We start from the raw sequence: 26,450 nt of genomic DNA on the forward strand, positions 1-26,450 counted from the left end.
CATGCATTAAACAGGAGCTACAACGATGGTTCAGAGGGTTCAGCTTTGTGGCAGCTAGTTCTCAAAGCAACAGTAAATCATTCCATGATATCCAAGAAGCAGTGTTATAGAGTAGGCATGTATGGCTGTGCATACTTCCTGTTTTAGTTTGAAGGTATTGCATCCAAATTTGCATCATTTGTATGTGGTCCCGCTTCTTAAGGGACGAAAAGTGACTGGACAAACTATAATAATCATAAGTAAAATTTGTATGATCGTGGAAATCCTGACCTAATCATGGAATCATGTTTTGGAAAAATTATAGGGTTTATGAAAATGACGATCGCTTGAGTTGCATGTCATGGAGGGTTGGTAATACGCCTCTGTCCAACTTCACCGCGCCAAACAGGTTCCAAAATGGATTGGTCAGTGTAGTCTGGATATGTTCTAGACTTTCTGGTGCCCTTAGTACTCACTCACTCACTGCTCTTAGTAGGCCTGGAGACTATCACAATAGACTTAGAGCAACAACACTTGGATGCTAAAAAATGCCATGGAGATCCATCCAGTGAGTTTTAGGGCATGACTTTTCCATACAACCGGACAACGGAGAGCAAGTGTCCATGAACTTCTACACAGGCGTACCTGTAGCAGCTTACATTTATAAAAATGATAACAAAACCAAGACTCTTTTTTTCTATCTATCTATCTATTCGTAATACATACCATGTATCTTGTGTAACATCACAAGGGCACTGGAGCCAATGTCAGAGAACTTGGCACACAAGGCACTCTGGATGGAAAGCCAAACCATTACAGCCCAAAATCACACACAATTTAAAAAACAGTCAACTTATAATCAACTTACAACACATACAGTAAATCATATAGCTAGAGCACACGATCTAGTTTGGTTTATACTGTACTGTGGGTTGCCCAAATCTTCATTTTTAAACCAAATGGGAAGTACATTGTGTAACTATTTAAATAGTTTATGTCTGCAAAAGTTCAAACAATTCTCTGCAGTGAAAGGTACGTCCAAATCCAAACACAGAGTACATTTTCAGACAGGTATCATGTAGTGATGATGATATAACACCATACAGTACATATAGTTCACTTTTGTTCACAGTGTGTGTGTAACAGTGGGGTATCGAAAAAATAGCCTGAAGTTATGGAGAACAATAAAAATAATAATTCTGTAGAAATTTGTTTATCTATGCACCTTATTAAAATACAGTCATCAGCTGTTTGTAATTCGAAGCAGATTCATGTGTGGCTATGCCATAATCTGGCCACATTTGTGACTGTCAGGTCTTTACTTGCTGCTGTAAGAAGTTTCTGCTTGTTATTGGGGCATCTTCCCTTGAACAATTGAAATACGTGCTCAGTTCCAGCAGATTCAGTTCAGGTGATTGACTTTGCCATTGCAGAACATTCCACTTCTGTGCTTTAAACATCTCATGTTGCTTTTAATGTACTGTATTGTCTGAACACAATATATAATCATATGCACATTCCATAAGACAAGAAGGTATTAGGTTTTAGGTCAAGAGCAGTCCCTTTATCTCATCTGTCCGCTGGATGGTGTTCTACCAATTTATCTTGTAATAACCGCTTCATATTTACTTCTGGTCATTTTGCTGTTTCCAAGTAAGGAAACCCATTAATGTATATGTGACAAATAAAGGCTTAAAGTGCCACTAATATGCTTTTTCAAATATTTTATTTTATGCAGTGTGTCATGTAGCTGTATGTGAACATAAACTATTTACACTATTTGTGACGCTGACAGTGAATCGGCTCATCGTTAGCAAATTTATTTTTATTCTGTTACGGATCCACGTCACTCCGTAACATATTTGCATAACGTCCGCCCACGTTCTACGTCACAAACAACTGGCCGGCCCACGTTCCATGTCGCGAACAACTTGCCCGCCATCTTACAATTAACGTTAGCAGACTCTTGTTATTGTGATCGAGCATTCATGCCAGGTTCGCTTGAACACTTTGTAATATAAAAAAAACAATAAAAACGAGAGCACACGAAATCCTTTTTACCTGTTTATTCTCCACCATTCACCAAAACTGAACTTAAAACTCGCGAAGTGGCAAGGCGCATGCGCATCCCATTTACTCGCATACACATACCGTTTATTGTATATAGTTTGTAAATATTGTTTATATCTCTGTTTGGTTGTTGTGCACTTTTTTCGTTTACGCGCCTTCTGACCAATCACAACAGTGAGGGCTCACGGAAAGGAGGGGTTTAGACAGACTTGAATCTTTGAACTGGTTCACACGAGTCGTTTACAAATCATTTAGAAATGGGATAAAATGAAATCTATTTTAAGAGAAAACTAAAGTGTTTTTTTTGACCTTGCATACGTGTAAATCTGTTTTAAGAGACTCATTAAGCAATATTAGCAACCTTAAAAATGGGGCATAATTGGGGCACTTTAACTTAACTTAACTTAACCAGTGATAATGTTTGGCCTAGTGGGTTAGTACTTGCTTTTTGTACACTATGAAAGCTGTACAGGCATGAATGTGTTGACCCTTAGAAGCAGGGGGCATATTATTGCCATGATTTGGGTCTGCTTATTCTCTTGGATGGAAAAGGTATTTCAAATCACTCTCTCTCATTCCTTCTTTATACTGCTGCTTATCGTGTACAGGGTCACGGGAAGTCTGGAGCCTGTTCCAGGGTGCCCGTCCATTTCAGGACATGTTAGCACACACCCACTCACTGTGGGAAATGCCAATTAGCCTAATCTGCAAATAATCTTTGGACTATGAGAGTGTTAGATCTTTCGCACAGGTGGTACCACAGACACGCAGACACGAGACAAGGTCTTATGGACAAAGGGTAATTTTATTAGGAAAAAGTTTTAGGAGGGACAAAGGAAAAAAAAGGGGAGGATAATAGTGAGGGTGTTCACATGCAGTTCTGAAGGCCGTGACCAGCTAGCATGAGGGCACGAGGCTGGCGAGCCATGGCAGTGGGCAGAGTGGCAGAGTGGGCAGTGGCTCCTTAAAGTGGCTCCCATCGCTGTCTGAGCCAACCCGACCCTTCCAGATCTTCTTGGGTGCGGAAAAGTTGTCTCCAGACGAGGGTGAAAGTGTCGCGGGAGCTCGTGTATTCCTTGAAGTGGCTATCCTTAAAGCCGTGGTCAAACGGCTACATTCAGATCTTGGCTTTAAAGTCACATGACATCACCCCGTTCGCTTGTCACTCATCGCATTTTTTGTGTCCCGCGAGTGACTCTAGGCTTTAGACGTCCAGATCTCGGGCTTAACTATTTAGATGAAGATTTAGGTGAGTGCTTATCACTGGCGCACTCCGCGACAGGGAGGAAACCGGAGTACCCAGAGGAAACCCACCAAGCATGGGGAGAATATGCAAACTTCATGCACACAGATCCGAGGGAGGTATCGAACACACTGTGATGAAGGCCACAGTTGTAAACACTACACCACCATGATGCCCCGTTTCACAACAATTTTAAGTTATTCTATTACTAATGGCTGCTGTTTTGTGAACTGTTCTGCCAAAAATTAAAATTAAAATTTAGAAAGTTAACGTTTAAAAATGGATTTGGAATATCGGTTTACTTTTTCATAAAAGGTTACTGATGCAAAATGTCTCCTAGAAGGCTGTACTGGCAATTAAACATTTTATAATTAATTAAATGGCATGCTTTTTCTGTTTCCTTTAATAGGTGAGGCTGCTGTACTGCTCACACGAAGAGGCGGAGCAGATTTTTAAGGCAGCATGGCTCTCAGGCCAAGCTACTCCTTCACACATGTGGTTCGCTGTGGGCCCAGCCCTTTCTGGACTCGGAGTGGAAGGGCTGCCCAAGGCTTTGTTTACAGTGCGGCCTCAGGGATGGCGAGACGAGCCACGTCGTCGTATTGCTAAAGGCGTGTCTGTTCTGACTCACGGAGCCATGGCGCTTAGGAGGGAGTATGGTGGAGCCAGAGGGACAAGCTTTGCCGGGAACTGCATGACTGATGGCAACCAGACACAGAGGGTGCCCGACAGAATCAGGTAAAATGGCTTATGAAATTTTCAACAGTAAAGTTCCCTCATGACCCTGCAATAACAGTACAAGTGTAAAAATATTTATTGAGGAAAGTGGCCAGAATATAAAGCTCCAGTCCTAGTTTTGGTAGGTTATGTTTTTTATTTACAACATATCCATACTTAATAATTTTTATACCCCCTTGAAATATGAACTTTGGCGGATGCTTTTGGTAGCCACGAACAAGTTTCTTGTTACCTGGCATATACAGTACCTGACTTTAACCATGGTGGAGGCTACGATAGCTTAAAGTTAGCCTGCTTTCACATCCAGCTTTGACACCACTGTCTCCGCTGATGATTTGAGATCCTCCTGAAGAATTCTAAGGTCGTCCACCCCCTTATTACATCATCCACTTTGTGCAATGCTCTCTCCACTTGCAGCACAACTGCTCCAAATCACAATACTACCACCACCATGCTTAAGAATAGGTGCAGTGGTCTTAAGCGGTCTTACTTTTCCAAACGTACCCCTGGTCAAAAATTTCTTCGTTCATGTGGTCAGCTGTAAAGATTAGTCAACATTGAAGGTGTTGATTTTGGAGCATTGGCTTTTTTTAGACCTTGGCAAAGTGCCTACACTTGTACTTGTTTAACTGATCTTGAAATCTCAGAATGTTGAGAAATTGCTCTAAGAGATATTCCTGACTTAAATGTTTTATGACATTGGGGGAAATATAGGATCATACCTGTTTAATGCATTACAGAACCTTGTATGTTGACAGGAGTAGCTGGTTATCAGTAAACATGATTTATCAGTATGATTCTTGGTGTACATATTCCTGCGTAGTATGCTTTTTTTTTTTTTTTTTAAGAAAAAAAATGGGGTGATTATATTTAGCGGAAAGAAGATGAGGTTTGTATGCGATTGCGGCTGTGACTGGCAATACACAGGATCGTTTTAGTAACTTGGTGCTCTCTGCTACTGGGAAATGTTGCGACAGGGTAACAGCTTTATAACATGTCGAGTTTTTTATCCACCAGTGAGATGATAAAGGCTTTTCAAACTCTTCTTTTTTTTTTCCTTATACAAGGTGACACAGAATAACGGGAATTTTTGAAATGCGTAATGGAGCGACATCACACACTGCACGGCAATCAATGGAAGCTGTGCAAGAATCGTTCAGTAAGCGTGTGATCTCAAGATTCGCTAACGTTCCCTGGCCCTCTAGATCGTCAGATTGGGGCGTAATTTTTTCTTGTGGGGCTACCTCAAGAGTAAAGTGTTTATGACTCGACCAAGAACCCTGGATGAGTTAAAACAGAGAATTGGGGATGAAATTCACAGTATCCCAGCTGAGATGTTGTCAATGAGGAATCTCAACAGCAGATTTAAGGAATGTATTCGTACAGGAGGACGCCATCTAAAGGATGTAATCTTTCCAAAAAAAATGATAAATTCCATCAATGTTTCGTAAATGCCAAGTTTTTTTGGGTTTCAATTACTATGAATAAAATGTATTTCTTTTATCACTTCTAGTTTTTATTGGATTGTAAAAAAGTTCCCGTTTTTTTGTGTCACCTTGTATTAAGCTAGCTTGGATGGCTAAGATGCTGCCAGGTTGTTTTAGCAGCGGTGGCATGTATCTTAAACACTTTGACTCCACGTTTCAGAAGGAAACACATTAACATCCAGAATCAAATTTACTGTTCAGAAGACGGATGAGTTCAAGCGATTGCAAAGTAAGGTTAGGATAAAAATCAACATCAGCTACCTTACAATTTTAGCTGAGCTAAAGCTAAAAACCATTTTACCATTTATCAATTAACCAGGATTTAGCTCCTGCCAAGATGCCGACGACCAGAACTCCCATAGTTTCGCTTCAAAACTGATCTTTAAACCATCTACGGGTGATATCACGACGTTTCGTCTAGTTCTTTCTATAAAGTCTGTAAGTCCCTCTCGACTGTATGTCCACCCTTTGCCTCTTGTCCCCCTTTCCCTCTCCCTGTATCACATGAACATGCTCACAGGAATTGCGTCTTGTTTTGCAGTAATTCTTGTAAATCATAAGAAATAAAATGGATCAACATATATTTTAGGACGCTTCTATAGAACAACTTCTATCAGTTCAAATCTAAAGAACTATAAATAAATCTGTTTTAAAAGCTGTCCTGTTCAATGTGCCACCAGAAAATGATAAAAGGAGCATTATGGAAATATGTCTCCATCTCTATCTCTCGTCTATTTGACATGAAAAGTACTAGGCAGCAGTCGGGTTTGACAAGCGACGGGTTTTATTTGCCTGCTGATACAAATAGAAGTTTCAGCACTATAAAATGCCAGGGATGCTCAGGAGGGAGCCCAGATACTATAGCTACAGATACCAATAACTATAAGAAAAGTCTGTAGCACTTTGTTGAATCTATGCCATGAACGTAATAAAATGGCCAGTTAGTGTATCATTAAGTTAAGTCATTATTTGTCACATATACAGTACTGTATGCTACTACACACTTCACATATCAAAGCATAACTGAGGTCAGACATGAAATGGCGTCCCTGGAGCAGATAGGGTTAGGACCTTGCACAAGGGGCCCATCAATGGCAACCTGATGGAGCTGGGGCTTGAACCGCCATCATTCCGATTAGTAACTCGACGCCATAACCCACTGAGCTACCACCTCCCCTATCGTAGTATGTATTAGTATATTATTATGTTTCCAAGATGAGTTGTCTTCCACAAGTGGACAGTTTCCACTTTGAGTCTTGCACCACCATCGACTCTGAATATAACCATATTTTTTTGTTAAGCCGCTTTGTAAAAGTGTCTATTTTTACCCGCACGTTTAAATAAACCCAAATGGGCTGTATGAAACCATGTTGCTGGGGGTGTCTTTGTGCACCGATTCATAAACAAAACACATCTAAACATCTTGCATGTTTTCGTGAGGTTGGGAGGGTGAGAGATCCCGCAGGATTGGAGGGACTTGATTTTTTGATCACTCTGGTCCCATGGTCGTGTTTTTATTCTCTCCAGAGCAACAAGAACTGCTGTTTCACGAGATTGCGGTGAAAGGTCTGAAGTGTACCTCTCTTGTCTATACATAATACCTCATAGTCACACTCCCTGACCCAATGCGTGACCTTGAAGGGTCCTTGCCACTTGAGTAATTTTGAGCTTAGAGCTGATGAGTAATACTGTATGAGGACTTTATTTACCAGTGCAAGCTGTTTCAGTGGCCGGGGCTTTAAAAGAAAAAAAGAAAAAAATCTCATGTGATGAGTGTGTTGTTTTGCTCTTAGATCCAGGATGTACTGAATTTTCTTTGTACTTGGTGTCCTGATCTAGCAGCTAGTCCTTAATAATTGAAATCATATAAATTAGCAATATCCTTGTGCTGACTGATCTAACAGCCCTGTCATGCATAAAGGAATATCAGGGTATGCCTTCACATTGTCCTGGGATGTCAGTGGAACAAAGCCCATCACCAGGGACACAAGACGAGACGATGACAGCCCACTCTGGATCCTACACCTACTTTCCCGGTGTGTGTCTCATTCTATTGATTCAGCAGACAGAGAAAAGAAGCTGCTGCTTCTGCAAGAGAGCTCTGTACAATGTCCACATATTACTTTGTTCTCTAAGAGCTTCCTGGTTTCAAAACTAGAGTAACAACCTCCGCAGTAAGGCACTTAGTGAACACTGCTGACCCAGGGTTTTTAAAACAGTCCTGCTGCAGTCCTGCATATCCTGTTGGCTTTGGCTTTACTTTTCTCTGCTTACACACATACAGTACATATGCTCCGTTCAGTGCACAGGCAATGAGATCGAAACAGCGAGCATGAGGTAACATTAACATACATGGGACAAGAGGTTTCTCCCTCGTCCCTCACACACTTCCCTCCAAATGGAGACCGGTGGCAAACCATCGCACACCTGCTCCACAGCTCTCTCTGTTGATCTCTGGTGTTGATTTAACACTTTTAGAGTTAATACGAGTCCAGCTGGAGCTGTATAAATAATAATGGTTAGCACTGTCACCCTGCACCCCCAGGATCCCGATTCAGTTCCCACGTCGCAGTTTGTGGGCATGGAGCTTACATGTTCTTCCTGTGCTTGGAGGGTTTTCTCCAGGTACTCTGGTTTCCTCCCACAGTCCAAAAGCATGCAGATTTAGGCTGTGAGGCCGTATGAACGTTGACTGGAGGTCCTCCCACGGTCGTTAAAGAGGGAATCTGTACATCGGTCACATTGGCCTCCTTGAACATGACTATTAGTTGGACTATAGAAGTTACTAAATGGAATGGAATATATCTATTCATCTATCAATCTGGTGGCATGGTAAGTAAGTGGTTAGAACTGTCGCCTTGCACCTTCAGGTTCTGGGTTTGATTGCTGTGTCGGGTTTGTGTGCATGGAGTTTGCATGTTCCCCCCGTGCTTGGTGGGTTTCCTCAAACAGTCCAAAGACACGCAGGTTAGGTTAGTTGCCATTTCCAAATTGCCTGTAGTTTGTGAATATTGACCAGAGGTTCTACCATGGTTGTACAAGATGGGAATAAATACAATGGTCACCATTGACCTCCACTATCTACATTTGGAAGATGATATTTTTGTCTCAAAGGGCCATACTTATGTAATGGCCCAGCAGGGACAACTCGATGATTGTGGGATTTAAACCTGAAACATTTCAAACCATAGCCTGATGCATTAACCACCTGACCCTAGTTTGACTACAGAGGTCTCTAGATGGATGGATTCCTAGATAAATAGATGTATAGATCCATCTATCTATCAATCTCACCAGCATGTGACTGTACTGTACCAAACCTCTTGGTAAATCCCTTAAATGCCCCAAATCCCTTTTCACAGCTCTGTAACATACACGCAGTTGTTCCTTACATACAACCTACATTAAAAGTCAGAATTCGTTTTGAATATGGTTTGATTTTTGTATGTGCAGTACGATCTGACAAAAAAGTGTTTTTCTCTGTCATTGACTTTCTGTCTCACTCAATACTCCTCTACCCATCACTCTTTTGGTTTTTCCGTCCTACCATGTTTTTCTTCCTTTAATAAAAAAAAAATTTTCCCATTCCTTCATCCAGTGCACTCTGCCCTCCTGTCCTCCTCACTGCTGCATGTTTTTCATCTTATCTTTCTTTCCCCGTCTCATCTTTTGCATGTTATCCAATTCTTTCTTTCTTTCCTTGTTCTCCTCCATTCTCTTTCCTTCATCAGATTCGAAGTGCGTCTCCTCCTTAGATGTTGCTCTCTCTCTCTCATCTCTGCCCCACTGGCAACTTTAAACGTTCGTCGTCACTTTACATGCAAATAAGATAATTGGTTACAGTGAGCGAATGCACTGGGAAATATCACATACTGTCACCAGCCAAGTGCTGCTCCCCCCTCGCCGTCTCCGGCGTGCCATCATGCATGCTAATGCACATCCATTTGGCCTATAAGAGAAACATGATTTACCAAACAGCAGCCGACCTGCATCCTCAGATACCCAAGGATAAATTAAATCTTGTAAATCAATAAGCACACAAGTGGGTCGCTCTTGAAATGTTCTTCATATAAATTGTAGAATAAATCACGGGGAATTGAAAGAGCTCTGGTTGACTGTGATAATTTTTTTAATCGCGCTGTACGTCTTGGGGATAAAATACCATCTTTTAGTAACTCTGTATGAGACGAAAAAAGGAAAAACTCGACAAAGAAACAGTAGCACTGTAGTAATAAGCCTGGGATTTAAGTCAATAGTCAGAATTCAAAACTGCTCTTTTTTCTTTGCTTTTCTTTTTTTCATGCAGTGATTCTTTTAATCGACAGCATGCAAGCTCGAACAGGTGCTTTCTTTTTCACTCAGTGCTTTAGTTGCATTCACACTTTTGATAGCCTCAGGCTGCAGAATCAAAGGTAGGATGCACTTTTGCGCACTCTGATAATACAACTTCATTTCTATTTGATAATTACAGAGCCCCTAAAGTCCCAAAATGTGTCAGTTTTTTATTATGTTATTTATCTTGCAGGGACAAGTTATTACTTTATTTACGCTTTGCACCTCCAGGGTCTGGGTTCGATTCCCACCTCTGTTTGCATGGACTTTGCATGTTCTCCCCGTGCTTGGTGGGTTTCATCCGGGTACTCCGGTTTTCTCCCACAGTCCAAAGACATGCAGATTAGGCTAATTGGCGTTCCCAAATTGCTTGTAGTGTGTTAGTGTGTGTATGTGTGTGCAATGCGATGGACTGGCACCCTGTCCAGGGTGTACCCCATCAGTAAGTCTCCTGGGATAGACTCCAGGTCCCCCGCGACCCTGAATACAGGATAAAGCGGTATAGACGAGTGAGAATGAGTGAGTGGATGGAAACAAGTTGATATCTTGCAGAAACAAGATACTAACTTGGGAAACAATCTATTTATCTTGTGGAAGGTGGTTGTTATTTCGCAGAAACAAGTTACTTATCTTACGAAAGCTTGTTATTATGGTACGACGCCTCTACCACTGAACCACTCCTAGCCTTTTTTCCCCTTTGTCTCTCACACAACAGTGTATTGGAGACAGAGCAGCCGCTATCTCAGAAATGCTTTATTAGGAACATTATACACCTTTTAGTGTTTCTGATATACAGACTATCAACTTTGCCCTCTGCTCACACTCCTGTGTGTTTCCTGTCCCTCGGTCATCAACCTCTGCTGTCTGCGGTTTCCCACCATGCCGCTCTGTCACTTTCGCTCCGTGTCAGCTCAGCTGAGGGTGGTAGTTCTCTTTAAGAATTGTACGGGGCTAAGGCTATACTACTATACAGTAGATGTTCCACTTTCTAACTTTCATGTACCCTAAGATTGTCAGGTTATCTTGATCTTTACCTTTGCACAAATATGTGGCCTTAACATTCATTTATTGCCTGGTTCCCCATGAGCTGCCCCATGCTGAAACATCATTGCTGACCAACTAAACAGATTTGTTAGAGAGAGATAGCAGAACGTTTAGGAAGAGAAGTAGAACTGGGTCACTGGTGTGTATTGATGATGTGACTGCTGATCGAATCGAAGAAGCAGGATGACTTCTGGAGTGTGTAGAGCTATATGTTCTACTTTTTACACGTCCCTGTACAGGATGTGTAGACAAATTTCCTCCTCATTCTGTACATACATTGATCAGCCACGCCATCTTAAATACGTCTCCATACAGTCATTTACCACCATGACAGTGATGCACTGTGTGCTCTGACCCCTGCGGTATCTATCAGAACCAGCATGAACCTTTTCATCAATTTGATCTACACTAGCACTTCTATTGGATGTGCATCAGTAAAGCCTTGGCCGCCCATGACCCTGTCTCCACGTCACCGGTTTTCCTTCCTTGGATCACGTTTGACCACTACAGATCAGGAACATCCCACAATCGCTGCAGTTTTGGAGTTGCTCGGACCCTATTGGCTAGCCATTAAAATTTGGCTCTTTTTACAGCAGCTACATTTTCAATATCTCCTCACAATGGTGGCTGGAAGTGGGTGGGATTTACAGTATTAGGCAGCAAGTGAACCTCCTTTCCTGAAGCTGCCGTGTTGGAAGCAGAGAAAATGGGCAGGCGTAGTGACTTTGACGAGAGCCAAATTGTGATGGCTAGACAGCTGGGTCAGAGCAACTCCAGAACCGCTGCGATTGTGGGATGCCGCTGGTCTGCAGTGGTCAGGACATACCAAACGTGATCCAAGGAAGGAAAACCGGTGAACTGGTGACAGGTTTATGGGCGGCCAAGGCTCACTGATGCACATGGGGAGTGAAGGCTGGCACGTGTAGTCTGATCCAATAGAAGCGCTAGTGTCGATCAAATTGATGAAAAGGTTAACGGCGGTTCTAATAGAAACGTGTCAGAACACACAGTGGTAAAGCTGGAGATCTACAAGGATGTAAATGTTCACGTACTGTATACACTGAGCAGTTGCATGTTTATGCTGGACGAGCGATGTCCATGACTAGAAGTTTCTCCGTGGTTTTTGTTCACCCTGCGCTGTAAAACATTAGTAGAACACATGTAATGTCACTGGATGTGTCGCTATGACAACATCGCAGGGGGTGAGAGAGAGTCAGAGAGGGGAAAAAAACAGTAAGAGGGATTGAAAAAGAGATGCTGTCAATCTTTTTGAAGTGCTTTAAGAAGGTAGAAGCTCTAAGATGTTAATCGTTGATACCTTACTTACGGTATATTATGTGATCGAGTAATGAAGGCGATGATTTTACTTTTGTGTGACTGTGTGTCATCTAAAGACATGATGCAGTTGAGACAAGGCAGGTTTACAGGATGTGTTTGCACACTAACACACAGGCAATTCAAAGTGCTTTAAATATTAAACATATAAACAAAATAGAAATGAAATAGCAAATCAATCAGTTCAAGAAAATTCTTAAACAGTATCACTGATGGAAAAAAGGTCAGCGGTTCTGGAACAGTTCCTGCAAGAACATTGTTGTGTCAAGTGCATTTGCGAAACCCATCAAGCACCATGATGAAACTCTCTGATGAAGACCTTCCCAGGAAAGCAAGACCAAAACGTACCTCTCCAAAACGTAGTTCTCCATTGTGGAGGACTTTCGCTGTTTCCGTAGCGGTTGGTTTTTTCCGGGGTGGGTTGCTAGCTCAATGCCCAACCCTTCTCCTTTCTCATCCAGCACTTGGGAACCGGCAACGGCGGAGCTCTAGACCTTCAGCTGCGAGAAGTTACAGCCTCACCCAGGAACCGAAACAGCGATCTCAGGATGATAGGATTTTCGCTCTTTTCTTATCTTCTTATTTTCTTATTTCCACATCATTAAAATAGGACAACATCAATAATAGTATAATAATAATAATAATAATAATAATAATAATAATTTAGGATGGACTATCTATAAGAAAGACACAATCCCGCAAAAAAACGTCTCCTCCGAATTTATATATATATATATATATATATTACTGTACAAAAGAATTCATTAAATCTAAAATAACCCTAAGACAGAGTGTAGGTGAAAGTGGCAGCTCCCATTTGTGGTTGGAATTAGAGAAGCATTTATTTTCTTTTCCTTTTTTTTTTTTTTTAATTCAGTGGCATCCCAAGTTGCTCATTCAGTGCATTTTAGCACAGCTTAAAGGTCTTGTTGTCATAGCGACTCTGAGAAAAATATCAGAAGCATCCTAAGAGCTCGAACCAGTGGAATACTGAAAATGAGGCAGCTGTGATGATGAATTATAGAAAATGGGTAATAAACACGAATTTTCCCCTTCCTGTTGTGTTTATCGCTTATATACATCTGTATTTAGGCCTCGGGTCGACTGCACCCTCATTATGGTGTATTAGGAACTTTTTTTTTTTTTTTTTTTAACATCTAAGCTTGAATTAATTTGTACAAATTGAAACATCTGATTTAAGGCACTGTTTTTATTATTAGAAAAACGAGGGGGTTATTGTGATGAAAGAAACGGCTCATACTGGGTAAACTGGTGGAGATGGGTTGATTGGGAGGATATTATACCGCTGCGGGAGGATGTGGAGCTGTTTTAGCCATATGGAGTTACGTATCCCTTTTTTTTTTTAGCACAGTCTGGGGAATATGACGCAATTTTATTTTATTTCATGGCGGTACAAAATATAAAAAAACAAAGAGTCACATAGGCAAAGAAAAAGCACATATACACAAAATCATATTAATAATAATAATAAAAAATATAATTAAAATAAATAATAATAATATGCTCATTTTGAGAGTTTTTGCGACGCCATTCCCATATTCCGGTTGTGGTGAAATTTACACGTCATGAAATTAATGATGGATCTGTGCCGCTTGAGTTTTAAGGTATAAAAGTCCCAGTGACGGCTGGAGTCCAGTACTGAAGTGTGATGAAAAGTTCAATCCTTATAATAAAATCTTTGTGACATGCATTTGGTTAAATAATTGATAAGATCACGCCGAGGCAACCTAAAGACACCTACATTATTGCCCCTGAGTCCTTCCCCTTTCTAACATTCAGCGATCATTCCATCTCTCCGCTGGTCGTTTTTCGTACCATATGCTTGGACAGATTTGGTGCCAAGGCGAGGTTAATCTCTTAACCGCCGGGTACATTTGCCTGCGCTCCATTCTGTCGTAACCACTAAGGGAGGCATCATGCTCAGGCCGTGAGTACATGTGGATCACAGCTGTAGCTTGGCATGCTGTTAAATGCTTTGGAAAAGGCTGCCCCAATATCTCTAGATGCTTCCCTGAGCTGCTGAGTACAGTCGTACCTCTGCATACCAACTTGGGAATTTTCAACTTAAGAACTCAAACTTTGCAAGAAATTTGCCCTCGGCATGCAAAGCTTTTTTGTTCTACGTAAATACGGGAGCAGATCAAAACTTGGTTGCGTCAGTGGAAATCCAAGCGAGTGGGTTTACCTTCTTTGTGTTTTGTGCAAGATTTGGTAACGACATTTAGCATTTAGATTTAGCAAGGACGGTAGCAAAAAGAAAAGGGAGCCATTTTTAGTTTCATCTTTAAAGCAGACAGTGTCAAAAGGGATCATAAATTAAGTTTAATGAATATTTTTTTCATATTTTACTTGATTTGCATGTCTTTTTTAAATGTTTTGATTGTTTTATATGCAGAAATCTAATTATAGTGTTGGAAATTTGTAATATTTTTGAGTAACTGAAGCAGATCATCTACAATTATGTTATTTCCTATTGGAAAATATATTTCGTAGTACCAAATTTTTACTTAACACTAGAAGCGCCGTGCCAGTGTCACCTACTAATAACGCCGTTCAGCGGTCATTTGACCGCCTATTGTTTTGAATGGGCAGCTGCTACTGACACACAATGATCGCTAGATGGCGCTTTCACCAAGAGCAAATAGTTTAGCTCCAAGATCAACTTGCACTTGGACAATGCGCCATTCATTCCCTCGTTGATAATCGAGGGATATATTTTTTCATATTCAACTGAGAAAACCTACTACAGAGTCTCTAAGGGGACAAAGGAAAAGGGGAAACTCACCTCCAGAACGGATTTAATATAAATCAGTATACAGTATGTCCACCCATCCAGGAACCTCTGTAGGCCAACTAGGGACCTTAGAGACCAATGGTGGTAGAACATCCAGTCAACATTCACACTTTGGGCAATTTGGGAACGCCAATTAGCCTAATCTTTGGATTGTGGGAGGAAACTGGGGAACTCAGAGGAAACCCACCAAGCACAGGGAGAACATGCGAACTCCATGCACACGGACCCAGCATGGGAATCGAACCCAGGACCTGAAGTTGCAAGGCACCAGTGCTAACCACTAAGCCACCATGCCACTATATACTGTATGTCCCCGCCTCTATTTTTGTCTGGCAAGCTGTCTGGAGTTTATAATGCCAGACAAGATCCTAGAAGACAGTTGAACCAGTTTCCCAATGACAAAACGAAGTGAGATTTGTGATTATCAGCCATCCGTCAGGGAGATCCTGGGCAAAGATGTCCGATGCTTTTGTGGTGACCGTTTTATCTTAGTTGGCATTATCATCATCATCATCATCATCATCATCATCAAATAATGAATGAATAGACACAATAAATATCCCAAATAAATGTATATCCAGTATTAATAATGTACTTGAACTATATGTGCTCATTTCATGCAGGGGTTATTGGGACGGAACTGTCATGTTCGCATCAGTGTTATTAAGCGTCTCGTGGTATTCAGGTGGCCTTTATTATTATTAATATTATTTTATCGTTTCCTTACATCTTAGATCAGGTCGATTTCCTCAGGTCGAATCTCCTTTTTAAAAGTGCACACGCAGCCGTCTCAGTCACTCATCAGTCAGTCAGACTGCACAGATAGCAGATTGACAGGTGGGATTTAAACCAAAGAACAGAGAAAAACAGGTCAGAAACTGATATTTTTAATAACATAATGCAAACTATGCTGATGTTGTGGTCAAACAAAGTTTCAGTTCTACGAATCGATAGTTTAACGTTAAATCGTACCTGATAAGAAAGCCGCAAGTATAACCGCATCATAAACCTCGTGTTGTAAAGATCAGCTGGAGCTTTATAGTATGTAGATATATAAAAAATATATTAAATGACGTAAAGGAAGAGTTGATCAACATACACCATTATTCAGTCTCTCGTCATGTGTTCAGCAAAATGCGTAGGGTTAATTTAGCCGGTGATTCATCATAATTCAGCTTGGCGGTACTATCTCTAGCGGGCATGATCGCCGGACGAAATGGCATTTCGATTGTGGATCATGTGACCGCAAAAGATCTTCTCCAAAGAATTAATATTATTTTAACCTGCCCCATTGATTGCTTAATAATAATAATGGTAATAATAACCTAAATAACGAAATGTAACTAAATATTGCCAGAACATGTGATTGGCATTGGTGGCTCAGTCTTATGCACAGTTAAGGAACATGTTCCCCCATACAAGGAAATCCTTTTTTTGCAATGAATGGCATGAAAAAATAAAATAAAATGAAATATGAAAAGTATTAAAATATCAAAAAATATACTGTAAACTGTCCACGGAGCGTGCAAATTCCGCAAAGTATGTGAAAAAGTCTGCGATATGTTCGAGTAAGTCTGCAGTGGGTGTGCAAATTGTGCAAATGATTGTTCAAGTGATTGTGCGAATGATTGCCCGATGATTGTTATTGTGCAAATTCCGACTAACAACATTCCGTTGCTTATGATCGGAAAAATATTTTATTTGGAAAGAGGGATGATGCAAACGTTCCATAACACGTTCAATATGAAGAACGCTTGATCTCGTCGTTTCTCTCATGTTGCAAGAACAAAACAAAAAAAAACCTTCTTTCTGTGCCTATTTTTACCCCGTGTGATGGTAACATTAGGTGAGGTGACGGAGCACTAAAAGGTTTATTGTTCTTGATGAGCTGTAAAGATCCTCTCGTCCTGTTTAAATCCCAGGTGCTCCTCAGGGATCGCTGCTTAATTGGAAAGAACAGCAGAAACACAAATATTGTTCCCACGACACGATGTGGGTCCAACTTGTTCATCTTCTTCTATTGAATCAGCGGAATTTTATCAAACAGGGCTGACGGGTCCGACGAAATCCCTTTAGGCAGTGCTGAAAACTCGCCCGTGCTGATTAAAAGAAAAAGGAGAAAATAATGTCAGTGCAGGAACTCATGATTAATCTGAATCATTCAAATGACCCAAATGTTTACAACCTAAAAGAGTAGTCCAACTGGATAAAAAAAATAAAAAAACTGATGGAAGAGTTGGAAAGACATCGGTTAATTTTATCTTCGATTAAACACTCCACAGCGAGCAGAACCACTTTCCAACTAAACCAATTATACTCCGGTTTCCTCCCACAGTCCAAAAATATGCAGGTTAGGCTTACTGCCGTTCCCAAATTGCCCATGGTGTGTGAATGAGTGTGTGAGTGTGTGAGTGTGTGTGCCCTGTGATGGATTGGCACCCTGTCCAGAGTGTACCCTGCCTCGTGACCTAGGACAGGCTCCAGGTCTCCGCGAATACGGGATTAAGCGGTATAGAAGGTGGGTGGGTGAGTGGGTGGGTTTGGGTGTGTGTGTGGGTGTGTGGGTGAGTGATAAACCAATTAAAAGATTTGAGCAGGCAAACTTTTTTGAAATTTTATCAGATCAGCGTCCATGCAAACATTTATAATGGGATCTCTAATAAGAATTTCATTCAGATTTGTGAACAGAATTCTTCACCAAAACACAGTTACTGAGCCTGCAAGCTAGAGTAAATCAGATTTTGAGAGAGGGAATTTAAATTTATTGTCCCATCACAGTTTGTTAAGTATACACTTGCAGTATAAAAGTTAAAGAGCTCTCACATAGGCTCTCTCGCTCATCGTCTTTACCGGTTTAGTCTATCCACAAGGTCGCAGGGGGTCTGGAGCTTATCCCAGGAGACTTCGGATATGTGGCAGGGTACACACATACACATACACACGCTCATTCAGACACTACGGGTAATTTGGGAAGACCGATTAGTCTAACCTGCATGTCTTCGGACGGAAAGAGGAAACCAGAGCACTAAGCAAACATGCAAACTCCATGCACACAGACCCGAGGTGGGAATCGAACCTGAGCCCTGGAGGTGCAAGGTACTGTACAGTAACAGTGCAAACCACTAAGCCACGGTGCCGCCGCTCACATAAGCTGAAATAAATAATTCAGTATAAAGACGGTGCACCGCTTCTCCTGCAAAAGGCTTTTTACTATTTCCAGTATACAAGCATTTATATGGCCTGTAAATCCTGTGAGTGTGTGTGTGTGTGTGTGAGTGGAGTGAAGTGGAGTCACCAAAACAACAAGCCTCTCTGCACGGCTCGCTCACACACAGGCGATGTAACATGATCCCTAGCTCCGACTTGAAAAGGGAAGTCAGTCCTCTGTTCCTGAGCCGGATTTCTCGGGAAGTGTCGGTTATTTTTGAATTTGTTTGAAAGCGGACAGCACCCTCCCATCTTACCGTAATGAAGTGCCAATCAGACACGTCTGACTCAAATCTCTACACTGTAAAAGCCCGTTCATTCTCAACGGAGTGAGAGGGGGGCCAGTTTTTCAAGGGTTAATTAATTTTGATGTGCATGTGCATGTTTTTGTTTTTTGTTTGTTTTCTTGTTTAAATTCTAGTTTCATTTTTTTTTATGTACAACCATAGACAGTACGATATGCAGTGGAATGCTTACACGACGGCTTGTGACTTAGAAACGTAAAAAAAGAAAGAATATAATATAGGATAGGCGGCAAAACTGAAGGATATACAGCTGTTTTTAAAAAAAAAACATCTGTCCGATTCCTTACAAACGTAATTCTAAGGAGGACAGATTATGAGGTTAATTAATTAATTGTTAAAGATTTATTTCCAGCCCCTACTAAAGAACATACCTCCATATAAAATATTTATTATATATAATATAGATATAAAGTGATGCCAGTGTTTATTTGGCTATTAAATGATTTCTTTAGCCGAGTAAACGCGAGTGATTTTTCATGTATTTAGATTCTTAATATCAAAATCGTTATATAAAACTCCATATAGCAACACTTATTGATCTGCATTACTATCACACTGTTGCCACCCATTAAAGAAGTTAATTGCCACATACAGTAACGACCTTTATTAATAGCCACGATACCTGTGTAGAAGCTTACGGTATGTAAAAACCCCTGGTTTTATTTTCACAGTGGGATTTGTGTGCATCATGTTTCTCAGCAGGTGTGTTTCCGGGATATACTTTATATTCATGCACCACGTCCTGCTATAACTGTACATCAGCCATAACATTAACAAAACCGCCAGGTGAGCTGAATAACACTGATTATTAATAATATACAGAACCAGTAAACGTCTACTCTAATCTGGTCCAATCCCATATAAAAGCCATAAAGTCATAAAGTCATCAGAACTCACAGTCCATCAGACAGGGATTATTGTTGACCCGGCCTCCAAACTGCCCAGATCTCGAACTGATTGAGCACCCATGACCCATGAGACACCAAGGGGAACTCCAAACCTGGGTGGTTTTAATATGAATGGGTTTAATGTTAAGGCTGATGCTCGATTGGTGTAATTTAATTATCTAAGTAATTCGAATTAAGATCACGGTTATGTCAAATCTAAGATATGCATATGCGGATTCATTTTCACATTTTGTCCTTTCATTCATTCATTCATTTATTCATTCATTCACACCCTTTCTCCTGGCAGTTTCTGATTCTCTTCATGCCCGTTATTTGCCACCTATTTCCTGATCTTAAATTCACCGTGTGCCAGGAATATGCTGGTCTCTCATACTCACTTTCCGAGTATATAGAGATATTTTATATAAAGGACCCTGAAGCATTCAGTGCAAAACTCACACAATATCTCATGTGGAAAGAGAAATAATAGAAGTCCTATCTCCCACTCCCTTTATCTCTGCCGGCTCACACTCGCCCTCATCGTCTCCCCGTTTTCCTCCTTCCCACTTTCCAATTCTTTATCACCTTTCTTCTCTGTAATTTGTTTCTTTGCTCATTCTATCATTCACCCTCTTTTTTCTTTTTTTTCCCCCTCTCTCTCTCTTTTGTTCCTCTTTTAGATACTTCAGTAACATCACTCTGTCGGGAAGAGACTACTCCTTTAATGATGATGGCTATTTAGCCAATCCACTAGTGGATGTTATCTCCTACACTGCAGGCCGGGGCTGGGAAGAGGTGAGGCCGAGCCTTGGTGATGTATCATCCATCTATCCATCCATCCATCCATCCATCCATCCATCTGTCCATCCATCTGTCCATCCATGGATCAATCCATCCAGTCATTTCTCTTTTAGTCATTCATTTACTCCTCCATTTTTATAAATCAGTTATTAGTTTAATTCAAACAACTGAGAATGTTTAAGGTAAAATTTGGCCCGCATCATAACAGGAAATAACGAAATGAACACGCCACGAGTCTCAAACCATCCGACTAGTTGCTGTGATTGTTTACCTCCACAGTTATAAGCATTATCACTAATAGCTTGACTAAGAGAGATTTAATACTGTACAAGAAACATTTGGCACTAATGTAGGTGGGCTGGTGGGAGAACGGCGTGCTGCGACTGCGCTACCCGCCCTGGTCGCGTTACGGCCCATTCCTCAAACCGCTCGATGACAGCCAACACCTGCGCGTGGTCACTCTGGAGGAGAGGCCCTTTGTCATCGTGGAGCCCGCTGACCCTGGAACTGGCTCATGCATCCGTGACTCTGTGCCGTGCCGTCTACCCCTCAACACCAGGTCAGAGAATTCTTTAACCTCTAGCTTCTGTTTATATGAATATTATTGTATTATTACTAAAAAAAGAGGAACAATGCTGAAAATGGTAAATGTTTTTATTACATTTAGTAGTAGAAAAATCAAGGCAAATGCTCTTGTTATAAATTTAAAAGAATTTCCCCCCTGCAGACCTTTATGTCAAGGGAAATTAATGAGATTCGTTAAATCATAAGCCTCAAAGAGACACAAAGAGAATAATGGGGGATTTCATGGTAACCTCTGGTGACTGATAAAATGTCTTCCAGATTTATCCTGCCATACATGATCTACCGGTCCTAGATGAAAATGAAATTTGTGATTACGTAAAGAAAAAAATAGTCATGTTCACCTGAAATTGATCATACATTATACACCAATCAGCCGTAACATTAACACCACTGACCGGTGAACTGAGCAACATTGATCACCAAGTTTACACCAGCAAACTGATGATTGTGGACAACTAAGGCTCACCCATGCCCGCGGGGACCAAAGGCCAGTCTGTCTGGTACGATCCAGCAGAGAAACAAATGCAGCACAAATCACAGAACTGTGCTGTGCGGCTCGCACCCTCCCATTTTTGTTCTTAGCGAATCAATATTGTTTTTAAATATTTGCGCTCATGTGATTTAACCATCTTCAACGAGTCTAATTAACGGTCAGCAGATTGTTAGATAATGTATAGAATAGTGATTGATGTTGAAGCCAGCTAAATATGAGAAAATTCTGTAATTTCTTTGCTAAAATACCCCTTCGCAAGGCGATCAGAAGAAGAAAAAAAAAGTTAAAGAGCTTGGACCAGATGGACCTGATCTTCTAATTAAGCAGCAGTCAAGTGATCGTGGGCAAGCTTATACTCTGTGCTTTCCCAGCACTTCCTATGGCTATTTACAGATGATTATTAAAAGTTTAATTTTGATTAATTTTGTGATTCATTTCGTTAGGAGCGGTTACAGCCACATGATGGCAGTGTGGGGAAAGATGACAGAGATTTAGTCAAGTGGATTGGTTTTATTTACATTGTATATTCTTGTCAAAGGCATGTAAGACTTACATTGTCGGACTTAAGAACAAATCCAACTTACGAACGTGCTCCTGGAACGGAACTCGTTCATAAGTCAGGGACTACCTGTACTGACCGCTGTAGAAAGCAATCAAAGCCACCACATTTCCCATGTCCCAGCAAGCTAGATACCTAGGCTCTAGTGGAACCCAAACCCAAGGTTTAAATGTTAACTTATCAGTCACAGTTTGCTATGGAAATTTGCCGCATATTGTGGAAATATATTCATTTTGAAATAAAAATGTCTGTAATTTAATGTCAAATTTATATATATATATATATTTTTTTTTGCTTTTATATTCATTATTTTGTATACATTTGTATACAAGTGATGATCTTGCATACACCCATTTTGCTCAAATTACATGTGTAAATATTTTTGTGATCATAGTTTAAGCACAAAACAAACAAGGCAAAGTGTAGATATTTTTATCTTTTTACGACCAGCGGTGCAGGTGGTAATGTGGCACAGAGTAGAATAAATCTAAATAAGAGGGTTGAATCTGAATGAAGCAGGAGGTGTAGTTATGGTAGTGCAGCGATATACAATCAGCTGTTATATCTATTATAATGGCAGCAATCACCAGCTGTCTGACAGCGAGTACAGCAAATATATTTCTGTTTCATCTGTGAGTGGATTTCATATCAATAATTTAGTCGCAGTTTAGTAAACATGGAGAACTGGATACAAGTGCCCGCATTTTTTTTTATTTGAAAGGGTTAAATATACAGATAGCACACTACTTCAGTACATTAGAGAGATATTATAAAATAACCGTGTAGAAGGTCAATGAGGAAGATAAATCAGAAGTGTGTGATGCACCGCATCCCCCACGAACAGTGCGTTTACCTAAGAAAAAGGACTCATGTATCAACATATTTTAATTAACTAAAGAATACTCAGTACACTCGAGTACATAACATTAATAGTGTGGTGGTCTCGGGAAACACATCGGGTGTCTCTGTGATTGAAATCTGGCGCAGCTGAGAAAATTAAAAATCTATTTATTTTGTGGAAATTTTGTGCTTATAAATACACTGCCCAGCCAAAACAACAAAAAAACACCATCTGGATCCATCCACCATCAGCAAACAGTTAAGAGTCTTTCAATTATGATTCACCTGGCAACATGGTACAACATGGCGAAATTTTGTATTGCAAAACGCTTTTTCCAATAGGAAATAATGTAAAAGCAGGTAATCTGTTCCATCTACCCAAAAACATTACCAATGTTACCAATTTCCAACAGTATAATAATTTTGCATATAAAAACAATTAAAATATTTAGTAAAGACATGCAAATTAAGTAAAATATGAAATAAATAGACATTAAACCTTACTTTTAATTTAAGTTAAATTTCTTGCGAAATTTCAGTTTTTAATTAAAAAAAATTTAATTCTTAAGTTCGTATGCTGAAGTCCCACTGTACTTAAGCAAAACTGATGTAGTGGGGCCTCTGAGTGGCGCAGTGGTAAAGTGCTCAGCTTATCATTCGGAGATAGCAAATTTAATTCCTGGGTGATGCTGTAACCTCCCGCAGCCTGGGTCTAGAGAGAGCTGATTGGCCGAGCTCTCTCAGAGGTAAAGAATGAGAGGTACTTAGTGCTCTCACATTAATCATGACTTTACAGCCGATCAGGGGCGTTTGTGAGCTCACGCAAGCGAAAGGAGTGGATATCACTGTCCTCCGAGTGTGTTACGCCGCTCCCAACTTGTGCTTGACCGAGCAGTTCGAAAAGGTTCAGTCGGCTGGCGTCATGTGCTTCGGAGGAAACACATGATAGTCTCCGACCGTGCTGACTGAGTGGTTGTAGTAGCCTTAATGTAGAGCTGTGAAGTCATAAGAAAACCACAGTAAGGCAATTCTACAAAAAAAAAAAAAAAACTTCAATTTGCTAGTGAGCATGAAAAATGGAGTGTGGAGCATGATCTGATGTGTCTAGATTTACCCTGTTCCAGAGTGATGGGTGCATCAGGGTAAGAAGAAAGGCGAATGAAGTGATGCATCCATCATGCCTAGTGCCTAGGGTACTGTGAGCTTAAGGGGGCAGTGTTATGATCTGTGCTTGCTTCTGTTGGTCAGGTCTAGGTTCAGGAATATCACAGTATGTGCCTTAAAAATGAGGCCAGCTGACGACCTGAATAAACTGATTGAACGGTTTTGTTTTTCCCTGATGGCACATATATTGGAAGATAGAGATGTCAGGATTTATCGGCTCAAATGGTGAATAAGTGGTTCAGAGAACATGAGACATGAGATCTTCACACATGTATTGGCCACCATAGAGTGCAGACCTTAACCCACCGAGAATCTTTAGGGTTTCCTGCTGGAGGAGGCTTTCTAACTTTCCCATCATTAATACAAGATCTTAGAGAGGAATGAATGTGCCTCTGGACAGAAACTAAAGTTGTGACATTGTATAGGTTTATTGAAATGATGCCGTGGTCGTAGTCAAAGCAAAAGATGATCCAAGAAAATATTAGCTTGTTTGATTTACAGTATAATTTTTGTTTGGCCAGAAAGTGAATTCATAATAGACTATAATCTGACAACTACCGATGCACTTGCATCATCTTATCTTTTGAAAAACATAAAGAAATACATCTAAAATTCAAACAGATGATCGCTGACAAAAGTTTTCAAATGTTTTAATAACTAAAGGAAAATTTTCAAAACCACACACGATTATAAAAATCCGTCATTTGGCCGATCTATAGAGATACTGTACTAACGATCGACGGGTGAACAGGCTTGAGACATTGAGAGATAAATAGCAACTGATGGTCTGCAGATCGCCTACAGAGTGACGATCATAAACAACTTACATACAGATATAAATGCTCAATTTTCAGCCTGTAGGTGTATTGCAAATCACTACAAAAATGACCACTTTTATTCTCAGTTCTTTTGTGGACTTTGACCACGGCACCCTGTCTCGCATACTGTACAACAAAAGAACTAGAAGAAGAATGAAGGAATGAGTTTGGGATCGTCCCGGGTGTCCCAAAACTTTATGTGCATGGAAACACCCATTCGCTAATTCACGAATGAATAAAGCGGTACTTTATATTTATCTGGTCGTGTGGCCATGGAATCTTTTTTTTTTCCTTATTCAATACAGTATGATGCCCGTCACGCTCGTTTTTGGCTGACAGTCGATAGAGTGAAGTAGAACAGACAGATAAAGATGAGACTGTTAACCTATGTTAGCCAACAGGGGGCAACACTTTCAAAACATAAAATTGGCGTTGGCGCTTAAAAACAGCTGATGACAGATATCACGCGTAACGTCAGTCACTCACTCACTCACTCACTCAGTGAGTGAGTGAGTGAGTGAGTGACTGACGGGGCGGGCCTGGAGCCTAGAGCCTATCCCAGGAGATGGGGGGCCTGGAGCCTATCCCAGGAGACTTAGGGCACGAAGCAGGGTGCCAATCCATTATAGGGTACACACATACACTCATTCACACACCATGGGCAAGTTAGAAACACCAATTAGCCTAATCTGCATGTCTTTGGACTGTGGGAGGAAACCCACCAAACACAGGGAGAGCATGCAAACTGCATGCACACAAAGACGGAAATCTGGCCAGGAATCGAACCCGGACACTGGAGGTGCAAGGCGACAGTGCTAACACCAGTCGGTCAAACTGTATTAATGGAAGACGCCTGCCGCCAGCTAATCTGCCGATTCCACGATTTTTACCTGTGGGCTGATGGTCACAAGTAAAAGGACCCATCTTGTGATGGATGCCTGGATTAGAGATTTCTATATATTGCTATATACAGTAGTACTGAAACAGTATATATATATGTAAAAAAAAAAAAAAAAAAAAAGTACTTTTTTGACAGTATGTCTCCAAAATATAATAGAAGAATGTGTTTCACTTGAAGATGCTTCATGAAAGCTTTTGGTTTATCTAAAAACGAATAGTGACATCCATGAAACTGGGTTGTAAGATATTGATCAAGACTTGGAAGTCTGTGCTTGAAGTCAGGACGCGTCTTATTACCGTCTCTGTGCTAAGGAGGGTCTTTGTATGCAGTAGAGCACATGCATTTTTTACACCGAAATGGGTTTTAAAGTCCCACTGCATCTGCGAAATTTCCGACTCTTTTTAAATAATTTAAGAACGTAATTCAAACTAGATTTAATTGATTTATGTTTTACAGTAGCAAGTCAAATATGACAAAAATGGTCAATGTGAGCTAATACGCATACATTAAGTCTTTCAATTTCCGTAAGGTTTCAAAATGAAAAGTGCAAACAAGGGTACTACATTTCCATAGCTACACAAATCTGACTTTCTGATTATAAAACATAAATTTTTTATGCTCCCTCCTACAGTACATTAGTGTATGCATACTTTCATCTAGTGTAAAATGGCATTGTCAGGAGTGCGCAATTCATTTAAACAAAGCTTAAACGTCCTTAGACTATCCTACATACAGTACCGTAACCACTGGTCAGGTGATTAACTATTTACATAATCCTAAAATGTGGAAAATAATTTATCCATCTAGCCCGTGTAGCAAGCATAAAATACTAAAGGTGTATTAAATG

At 40.6% G+C, this 26,450-nt stretch overlaps 1 protein-coding gene across 1 annotated transcript in view; it reads left to right on the forward strand.

Annotated features, from left to right (window-relative positions):
- Positions 1–26,450, forward strand: part of grin2da (glutamate receptor, ionotropic, N-methyl D-aspartate 2D, a) — a 148,784-nt gene that overhangs the window by 84,345 nt on the left and 37,989 nt on the right. The window contains exons 5-7 of the mRNA XM_053489590.1: positions 3,702–4,030; positions 20,123–20,237; positions 20,597–20,802. Coding sequence (XP_053345565.1) covers positions 3,702–4,030; positions 20,123–20,237; positions 20,597–20,802 — 650 coding nt within the window. The remainder of the gene's footprint in view (positions 1–3,701; positions 4,031–20,122; positions 20,238–20,596; positions 20,803–26,450) is intronic.

Source organism: Clarias gariepinus, chromosome 28 (genome assembly GCF_024256425.1).
Source record: "Clarias gariepinus isolate MV-2021 ecotype Netherlands chromosome 28, CGAR_prim_01v2, whole genome shotgun sequence".
Lineage (NCBI taxonomy): Eukaryota > Metazoa > Chordata > Actinopteri > Siluriformes > Clariidae > Clarias > Clarias gariepinus.